The sequence below is a fragment of the Guillardia theta genome (genome assembly GCF_000315625.1).
Source record: "Guillardia theta CCMP2712 unplaced genomic scaffold GUITHscaffold_109, whole genome shotgun sequence".
Lineage (NCBI taxonomy): Eukaryota > Cryptophyceae > Pyrenomonadales > Geminigeraceae > Guillardia > Guillardia theta.
The window spans coordinates 30,614-41,183 of NW_005434565.1; the positions used below are offsets into that span (position 1 = coordinate 30,614).

Sequence of the window (10,570 nt, forward strand, 5' to 3'; positions counted from 1 at the left end):
CTGAAACTTTACGACCAATTCTTGGAACCTTGCAAATTGCAGAGCTATCTGATAACCATGAGGTGTATTCACAATCTCTTGGAGGGTCAGTATCTCTAGCAATGAATTGCACATTCATCGAATTGTCATATGTTCCAAAATTTCCACCAGATACTGTTGAAACAAATCCTCCAGCAGTCCCTCCATTCCTCGGCACGATAGCAGATATGAACGGATACTCATAACGAAACAACTTTGCTCGTGTCAAAACAAAATCGTCAATAATTGTTATTCCTACAGAGTGATAGCAATTCATTGGTGTGTCTGGACACACCGGAGCGTCATTTATTCCTGCTGCTACCTTAAGTGTTATGATAGTATCGGAGGTCCAACGGGACAATTCGCACAACGTTGATCCAATTTTGAGCTTTGGTGAGTAATCTGTAGATCCAAAATGATTTGTGTTTAAAAAAATCAAATCTTTGCCAACAGTCAATGCCGAATTCGGTTGTAAAAGAAATACGGAAGGCTGCCTGTAGCTGAAGGACCCTATCAAGATAGAGGACCGTACTGAGCAAAGGATGGGAAGAATTGTGACCTCACCGATTGTTTGAAGGTGAACTCGAAATTGTTGGACAGAGACAGAGGATAATAGATCGAATGACAAACTGATTTTTGTCTCTCTGGGAACAAATGACCATTCGCTGACAATCAGTTCTAACGTTCCGTCCACCTTTCGCCAAATTCCAGAGTCCCATGCTCCGCCTTGGCCAACAAAAAAACCTGCACCTGAACCTGGCAATCGTGCTGGTGACAAAATCTTGATTGGAAACTTTGGGTTATCCGGATCTTGAAATCCGACAAGACCAGAAATCAGCAAGCTAGTTCCATAATTCCATATTACGTTTGACATGAATGTTATGGTGAAAGTGACAATAGTAGATCGTTTGTCCGTATTCCACTCCAAATTTGCATACTCGAAGGCTGGGACTTTCAGAGAACACAAGCATGATCGATTACAAGGAAGGGCATCCGATGAAGAAGTCAGAATAAATGAATTCACATTGAAAGGATAATACTGTGAAATCAGAAACGACTTGCAGCTGGATGCGTTGGGATTGAGTATACTGAATGAAAATGTTGCATTCTCAAATAAAGCATGACCATCTCTCAGGACGACAAGCAGCGTGCCCTCATTCTGCTTCCAAGTTGTCTTTGCAGAATCAAACAAGCCAGCATGTTTGCCTTCAAGCAATAGTCTCCATGCTTTACAGTCTCCTTCAGGTTTGGAGCATGGAACATCTTCCGTGAGAAAGTTTGTGAAACCTTGCAGTAGGAATTGAGCTCCAGGCTCAAGCATGAAGTTCCCAGCAATGGTGACCGAGAAGTTATTGTACCCAGAGGTGACCTCAGAGCTCCAAGAAATTAAGGAAGAGGTCAAAGAAGCGTTTTCAATCGGTGAAACTTTTGAAGGAATTGTAGCATTAAAATTCATCGCCCCGTACGACGAGATCTACGAAAAATCAGCATCAGTATCACAAAGAAACTACGTTTGAGCTTACCGTTAAATTGTCAACCACTTCAAAACCAGGATAAGGATTCCGGAGTTCAAACCAAAGGGAAATCATTTGATCCTGATCGATTGAGTGACCTTCTAACAAGACGAAGGAAAGAGCATATTCTTTATCCGAGAACGATACATCCCCGAAAATTGATGAGGCAGGGTTGACCAAAAGAATTTTGCTGTTGTTTCGCAACATCTCAAAACCAAGGAGCGGGTGCAGCACAAAATTAGTTGGACCATAAAGAAGTGAGTTAACAGCGAAAGTGAGTTTCAAAATAGTTGCTGAGGAAAACACTCGGTTTGAACTTTCGAGTGAAATATAACTGAACGAAAGACTTGCATCAATCTTTGATATTTGACCTGTCATTTGCTGCCGATCGATCGATTGCGGACTGTTTGAGGAAACATAGGTGGTGAGAGGTTCAACCATGTACATTGAATTGAGAAGGGTGAACGAAAATTGGAGAACCTCCAGAGGATAAATCTCAATATCATTTTTGAGATAAACGATCAGAATGCCTTTGTTTCTATTCCAGTCTACCATGGCAATACTATCTTTTGATTGACCACCTGTATGGAAAATTTCCTCAGACTGAAAGTTTGTCAACCCAGTGATAGTAAACGCAAAACAAAATGAGGCGCTTGAACAACTGTGGTCTCGTACGTCAAAATTGATGCTCAAGGTCACAAATATGGTGTTCCATCCACCAAGAACATTCGACGTGGTATACACACTTGCAGTCACAAATGATGGTGGGCCTATTGGTTCGATTTGAGCTATTTCAAAATTTGTCTTTTGAAATGGAAGAACTCCGTCGACAGCAACGCTGACAATCCTTGAACCTCCAATTCTTCCAGTTTGAACTACATCAATCATGAATACAAATTCACTTGGGGAAGGCGAAATTGTTTGTCCAGCCTTCAGCGCTACGAAAAAGTTTCCGTCTGAAAACGAGGCAGAATTATCATCCAAATAATAGTTGTTTGTCATGATGACTACGCTCCCAATAGAAACCAATATGGGCATTGCTGGAATTTCCTTCTTCAGAGTGGCCAGCTTCGTCTTGCCGAAATAAGATTGAATTGAAAATCTCCAGAAAGGTTGGTTGGTGTCATTGAAGAGGATTAGAAGTATCATGCCCGTGTATGCTCCATCGACTGATGAAGCGGTTGCATCCAAAGTGACCAGTGCACTTCCGTTTGAAAACTGTGCTGTACCACTGTACACTGACTCCCAAATCTTACTTTGTATTGTAGAACTATTGCGCTGATTGAACTCGAAACCGTCCAAGCCCTCTATGATTATTCTTGCCGGGGAGACAAGGAGTGCATTGAAAACAAGTGTGACCGAAATATATGTAGAAGTATTGTAAACCTGAGGCGAAGTGGTGATCTCAGAAACCAAAAACTTTGGGAGCGTGTCAGTCTTTAAGACCAGTCCAATCATTGTCTGTTCGGCGATGAAGATCACTCCAGAGCCTCGACCCGAGGATGAAATCAAAACTTTGGATCCATCCTGCAAATAGTGTCAGAGGAAAGCAATATTGAGCACAGAAAGATTACATTCAGCTTGTAAGGATTTCGAATCTGAAATGAAAAGATCGTAGGAGTTTGAACGGTAAGGGTTCGTGATCCGACAAAGCTAAGAGTGACGTTTCCAGCCTCCTCGTTCCAACTTGCATGACTGCTTGTAAAAGTGCCAGCGTTCGGACCAGCCAAATCAAGATACTCCCCAGAAATGTTTGCCGTCTTGAATCCAGCATCTTTGAATCCTGACAGTGTTATTTCGCTGGGTGCTCCGATCGTCGCAGTTGCTGCAAGAGACACAGTTATTGTAGTGATTGCTCCAGCAACACTCGACGAAGATGAGATGTTCTTCATCCAAAAGTAAGGCTGGAATTTACCATTAAGAAGTGAGCAGCACGACGTAGAATATTCATTGCAGCATGGAAGAGTCGACGCGTCAAATGTGCATGCAAGTATCGATCTTCCCATCTCATCCACATCAAACGTTTCCATGTTCATGCACTCTCTTTCAATTGGCATGTAACCATCAGAAAATTTGGTAAGATTTCGAAGCGGCGCATCCCAGCTTCCATCCACAGTGCTCTCAATGTAAGCAATTGCCTTGAGGTTTTCCACTTCACTGTTCCTCAATTGAAACGAAAGCACTGTTGCTATATCTGACCGCATTCTTTTGTCCTTGCCAATGGTTAGAATGATTGTGCCTGCGTCGACATTCCATGGGGCCAGTCGAACGAAAATTTGGTCTCCTTGCGATATTTCAATGAGCGATGAAGGCGTACTTGAACCATATAGCCCCGAAATAGTAATTTTTTCACCTGGAAGCAAATCACCATTTGGCAACAAAGTGACTGTTAATAAAGTTGTGGCATAGCTGACAGAAGAGCTTGATGCAATGTCCTTGATCAAAAACTTCGGATAAGAATTGGACGGTAGAATCGAATTTTTAGCTATTGTTTTTGGGATCGCAACAGTACTCGTATTTAAAGCAATGGAGACATATTGTTGAGAGATAGCTAGATCATTGTTCCTGAGAGAGAAATCGAAGGAAATCACTCTTGAAACTCGAAGAACCTCCGCGCTGTTGGCCCAATAAAGTCCAACACAATTTTCTAATCCTCCAGGTGTTGCAGAGGATTTACCCACCAAGAAACTGAGCTGAACTCCTCCACTGCATTCGAAGTAGATCGAGTTCGCTTCGTCGAAGCACAGCAAGACCCAGTCAACCACTCCCGAATAATACCCACTTCCTACAGTTTCAACGGTCACCTTCGATAGCGAACCGTTGGGAAATGCAGAAAACGAAGCAGCAAACCCACTGCCGACATTCAAGGTAGACAACTGCAATCTCCCAGTAGATGTTAAGTTCGCACCAGCATTGACTATGATAACTTCTTCAATGCCAGATCCACATCGACAAGACGTATCATTTGTGACTAGGACTGGTTTCGATAGGTAGTCCTGACCATTCTTGGTGAGTCGCACATTCAAGATAGCACCGTCTGATACTTCATAGAAACCTTCAAACCCCGAACCATGTGGTTCAACAGCAGATAAAGTCCCAGGAAATGAACATCCATGCATGTAGAAGGAAGTCAAATCATTCTGAACATATACTTTCGTAATGGTGTATGTCATGCTGACATCCTTGTTTGCAAAGTAGAAATCAAATGAGAAGTCGGCAAAGTACCCATAACCTGCACTGAGAATGTTGATCAACTTGATAGATCCTTCTGGGTTTACCACAAAATCAGCTCGAAATCCCCGGCCGCTGGCATTGTGGATGTGAAGCCTTCCATCCTCATACCCCCAGCCCGGGCTTGCGATTATCAATTCGTCCAGATTTCCGACACCCTTGATAGTACTTCCTGTATTGAGATTGCACGTAATGCTCCCTGACTGCTGATTCCAGGCTGCAAGCGAGTTCGTGAAAAGGGATGCATTTGCACCATTCAAAAGAATCGATGTCGAATCCACACTTTCAATGCCTTGAATTCCTTCCACAGCTAAAACAGCGGGGCCTTCTATGTCAACGTTTGTTGATAGATAGACAGTGAAGGTATTGACACCAAATCTTACGTTGGAATTTGATTTCACATTTGTATAGGGAAATGAAGGATAGGAATCTGCGAGTAATGCAAACCCGTTCATGCTCTGTATCTCAAAATTAAGAAAACCAGTTGCACTGATCGAAGGCGTCAATGCAGCTTGTGCATTACGACTATTCCGCAGTCTGATCTCAAATACAATCACAGTACCCGAGCGGATTTTAGTGTTTGAAGATAACATGAGTGATCCGTCCAACGGCAAACAAATTCTCTGACCATTTGCTGGCATTGGAGTACATCCTGCTAGTGGTAACCATACAGCCTTTCCAGGAGAAGAAACATGCACAGCATAATCTTGCCCTGTCGAAATTATGTACTCAGGCTCATTGTATATGCTGAACCCAGCTTGGACAACTGTGAAAGCGGTGTCTATATACAACGTACAACTTTGAAGAGAGATGATCTGAACGATTTGCCTTGACTCATTTTTTATGTTGATGTAATATCCCAACTTCACACAGTCACAGGCATCCAATTTGATATTCCGCGGATTGGTGTCTAGAATTCCCTTGACTGTCCCATTACAGAGTAACCCATACGTTTTGTTGGTCATGTTGATGAAATATGACGACGTGAAAATCGATGAAGCGGGCCCCAGCAGTTCAAGCTCGAGGTTCTGTACTGTTGTTGAACCCTTCAGACCTGAGATAGTGACGTTAGTTCCAGGTTCCATGTCAGCATTCGGTCGGAACTCGAAACGAAGAGTTGTCAGGCCGTACAGAACAGGCGACGAGAAGTTGACAAAGGTATAATCAAATCTGGGTGCGATAGTAGAGTTGAGCGCAAACCCGTCCATCCTCTTTGGTGAGATAGGAGTTCTGCCTTGTAACCAGATGACAGGAATGATAGGAGGCTGTTTTGTCAAAGGATTCTTGATTTCAAAGGATATCTCAAGCAAATACCCTGCAGTCAGTCGTGCCCCAGGAGCAAGCGAAAGATTGAGTCTCCCGTAACTTTGATTCCATGAAGCAGTCATGTTTCTGAACAGAATTGCGTCTTTCCCAGAAAGCGGTAGATTATCAGAACTTGCTGTCGGACTCTTCAAGAATCCATCAATGATGAAGTTCGAAGAACCCAAAGGGCTATAGTAGGGTAAATTTGAGTCAGTCTGAAATCCCATGATAAACGTATCGATTGCAATTCTTACGACGTGGACGTTTGCTCCTCCAATAACCTGTATGGAATCGATGATGCTCACGAGTAGAAAGGAAGCAAACGAGCTTGATTGCAACAAGCCTCCATAAGAAGATTGCATCTGCAGTACTACGTCTTTTTCCACTCCGACGCCATTTGATACTGCGCAGATCATGCTGGTGTCGCTCGACCATCGAGAGTACTGGCAGAAAGTTCCCCCGACTGAAATCAGCGAGGACGTGTCATATTCACCCAACGCCGATCCAAATAACGTGATCTCGGCGGCCGATGGAAGAGCCGAAGGAGGTCTTTCGGGAGGAACGATTTTTTGGAGCACTGCCGCATCATATGTGAAGATTTCAGACAAAGATCTGTACTGTTCAGCAACAGTTGCAGTCACAATCAGATAGTAATCGTGCCCTGCACAAAGCTTTGCAACGGTCGACGAGTCAGAGATCCATGCAGTCAGCTGTGCTGAGCTGCGACCAACGCGAGTCCGAGGACTTTGATCAAAACTTGACAAGCTGCTTCCGTCGAAGGTGATATAGGCTTCTCCTCTTGTCGCTGAGTTCGATCCAGGAGAGTTTCCATCAAGTTGAGTTTGATCCGAGCAATTTAAAAGCCATCTTTCCCAAAGCGTTGCAGGCAGAAGCTCAAGTACTGCTGATTGAGAACTCCAATTGGTTGATAGAAAGAAATTGTACCAATAGGAATTATTGCACGACCCTTCCGTAGTAGAATTTAGACAGGTAGATGCAGCAATCTGATTGACAACTTGCTCTTGAATACATGATTCATTCACATATTGAAGCGTGTAGTTCCATATAGTCCCATTTGATGATTTCAAGACCGCGACATCATATGAGACTGTTCGCGATTGCGTGTAATACAACTGATTCATACTTGCCGTCAATTTCCAGTTCCTTCCTATCCCACGAGCAAAGTAGCAATTGATCCTGCAAAAAACATTCAACGTGAGCCGATGCGTGAAGGAAAGTACCTGGTATCTGAAGTCCACAGCGTGTGTGATGCAGATGTCCCATCAACGCGAAGTCCAAGAGAATACAAACTAGTTCCAAAGTTGCTTGCAGAAATTGAGATCCCACCCGCTTGCGAGATGTTCGGCTTGCTCCCCAAGGTAGGTATGTTACTTGGAGAAATCAAGGAAAAGGCGGGGGAGTCATAAGAGAAGAGCTGAGACGTTGTTGAAATTTGGAGATCTGAGGTGATTCTAACTTGAGAGAAAAGCACGGGATTCAACCCTGCAGGAACTTTGCCATAGATGACGATATCACTCCTCCATAGGGTAAACTCACTGGCAGTCTTATGAAGATTGCTTTTCAGACTGTTTGCATGTGACCCTAAGTTTGAACCGAAAATAAGGAATGGATTTCCTCCTTCGCAGGGGAAGTTTGGAATCATTTCAGGCAGAGAAGGAGCAGTGAACACATCATGGGCGTGTGAGACGAACTGTGCACTTGGAAGATCGTATGAGAAAACTTGACAAGCGGAGCCTCCACCTCTTGAAATTCCTTGAATTGTGATAGAAAAGTCAACTCCTGATCCACTTCCCTGAGCGACTTTGACAAGGATGAAAGTGTCAGAAATCCACGCGGTGGAATGTGCGACGGTACCAAGGCTTGCCCTGGGTGAGCTGTCAACTATGCCTCCAGATATTAAGATTATGGCCCCGTAAACGTTCCCTAGCGCAGGAGAATTGATACCTGGAACGATATGTGCGTATGAATCATTGTGTGATTGTGGATCAAGAAGAGAAAGCAGCGTCAGGGTGTCTTGAATGCTCGCAACATCATACGAGAATGCGCTGAAGAACGTGGCCCTTTGGTTTGCGATCGTGAGTTGAAGGTCCAGATTGTCGGATAGACCAAAACTTGGCTTTACCCATATTATCGAGTCCGATATCCAATGGGTGGCTGAAGCTGCGGTCAACCCAACGCGAACAGAGGCTGATGAATCGAATGAGCCATATTTCGATCCTGGCAGACTGAGCAGAATGCGATGCTCGTCAGGGCCAATATTCTGTTGAGAGGCCGCGGTGCTTCCGGCAGAAACGTTCAGTTCGGAGGAGTTAAGTGTTCCTCCGTAGGTGAACAGAGCACGTTCGTAGCGAGTGTACTTCCCATAGGCGGAGAGCTGGCTAAGATGTTTGCAAAAGTCTGCATGTCCTCCTGTCATGAGATCCGTCAGCGACTGAGCATCAATGTCCCCTGAACTCAGAGAGGCGAGATAGCAGGAAATGTTGGACTGCAATGACGAGCCAACAGTGACCGCGATTGTCAAGTCCTGGCCCACGCCAGATGAAACTTTGCAGGTCAAACTTGAATCAGAGAAATAAAAGGTGAATTCGCATGGTGTCAAGCCGATGCTGGCCTTGGGTGTGCTCGAGAAGAAGCCAAAGGAACTTCCAGTCAGTTCAACTTCTTGGTGTGAAGATACTACTCTTGTTGAGTTCAGGACGACTGGAGCATGATAAGTGAAGGCAGACGAGAGATATCCTGTTTGATTGCCTACATCGACCTTGACAATCAACGAGTGTCCCGTACCCTCAACAGTCTTGCAATAAACGAGGTCATCGGAAAACCAGCGAGCACTTGTACATTCCGAAATTCCTATGAAAATCCGTGGAACCAGCAAAGAAACATACCCTAGCGTTTGGCAAACAGTAACATTCTTTTCATCTGTCTTGCAATAGATTTCTTTGGTGTTGAGTTTCCCGAAGTTTTTCCCCCTGATCCACACTTCTTGTAGACCAAACGTAGGAGAACAAGCTGGTTCGATTGAGAAGATGGACGGAACATCGAAGGAGAGGATACCTTCTGACGTCAACTCTTGGTCAGAGACCTGAACTATGATTTGGAGTTCCTTGCCAAACCCAGCCGGTGCTCTGCAGATGAGACAGCTCTCTGAAGCCCAATGTGTGAATGGGCAAGAAACGAGACCATTTGGCCTCATGACTAGCAAGTTTGGAGTGTAATCCTGAGCTCCAAAATTGGAGCCGATCACCGTCAAGTTCACCATGCCAGTGCCTGGAAGATTGGAAGGAGCAAGCTGATGTATTCGCATGCTGGCAAAGGAGAAGGACGAAGATAACGTTCTGAAACATGCAGGGCCGTCAGAGAGCCAATTGTGGATACACTGAAGGTCACCCGAGCATGTTAGACGAGGAAAGCATAACAGGGAGGTCCTTGCCAACTCCTGAAGGGACTAGAGACGTCAGCACCGTCTCGGATGTCCAATCAGTGCTTTCGCTGGACGTTTTCCTATTCATCGATAAAGCAAGGGAGATTATCAAAAGTGAGCAACGCGATGAAACATCTCGTACCCTGTCCTAGATTTGGAAGAAGTTGAATACAGGCCAAAATTTGTGCCAAAGATGGAAATATTTCCACTTGACTCAAGGTGAGCAGGATCACTTCATTAGACAAATAGCCAATTACCTCGTGAAGTTGCTTGCAAAGGAGATTGTAGCAAATGAAACCTCGGGTGTATCAATCGAAACACCCATATGAAGACTCCCCGTCAGAATGCCTTTAAAGAATGGTCAGAGGACTAAGACGTGAGCAAGGTATGATCACCAACTGTGACGATTTGTCGGCGTGAACTATGCTCTCTTGCACTTGCAAACCTGCGATGCTTTTCAGAGTCTTTTACTTCTTCATCGCTCGCATGTTTCATTTCCCAACCTGACAGTCAAGCTTGTGTCTGTGATCCATTCTGTTCTTTCACTTGCACTGCATGAAGAGCTTCGTTGAGATTGATCAGTCATGCCAAAATTGGTGCCCCAGATCATCAAGTCCTCTTCGCTGTGCGTGGCAGTGTTGCCCAACAGATAGGGGACAAATCTTGAGTTTGCGTTGTCATATGAAAATGATTTAGTGAGAGAGCCTGTGACCAGAACAATCAACATGACAAGATGTATCGGGATAAAACACCGTCAACTAAATTTGACGTGACCACAGCTGTCAATGAGCTTGAAACGCCAGCAGCTGTGGGATGTTTGAGACAGATCCACAACATATATATATCAATCAACCAATTTTGCAAACAATCGTTGAATCAGATTTCCAAATGGACGTTTCGATTGTGGTGAATCCAAACTTCGATGAAAGTCAATGACAAGATCATCAGAAATATGACAGACATCGTACCATCACCCTGGGTGTCACATCCCAGATGACAAAATCCTTGCCATGTAAACCAATCATGCCGGGGATGGGAGGCTTGTCTATGTACTGCCCCT

At 44.4% G+C, this 10,570-nt stretch overlaps 1 protein-coding gene across 1 annotated transcript; it reads right to left on the reverse strand.

The window, feature by feature from the left end:
- Positions 1-341: 341 nt before the first annotated feature.
- GUITHDRAFT_145720 (hypothetical protein) lies at positions 342-9,393 on the reverse strand (the record flags this gene model as incomplete). Its single annotated transcript, XM_005823373.1, has 9 exons — positions 342-420; positions 713-768; positions 884-969; positions 1,306-1,492; positions 1,542-1,633; positions 1,904-2,918; positions 2,979-3,059; positions 3,107-7,265; positions 7,310-9,393. 9 exons carry the CDS (start codon positions 9,391-9,393, stop codon positions 342-344), a joined length of 7,839 nt encoding a protein of 2,612 aa, XP_005823430.1.
- Positions 9,394-10,570: the final 1,177 nt, after the last annotated feature.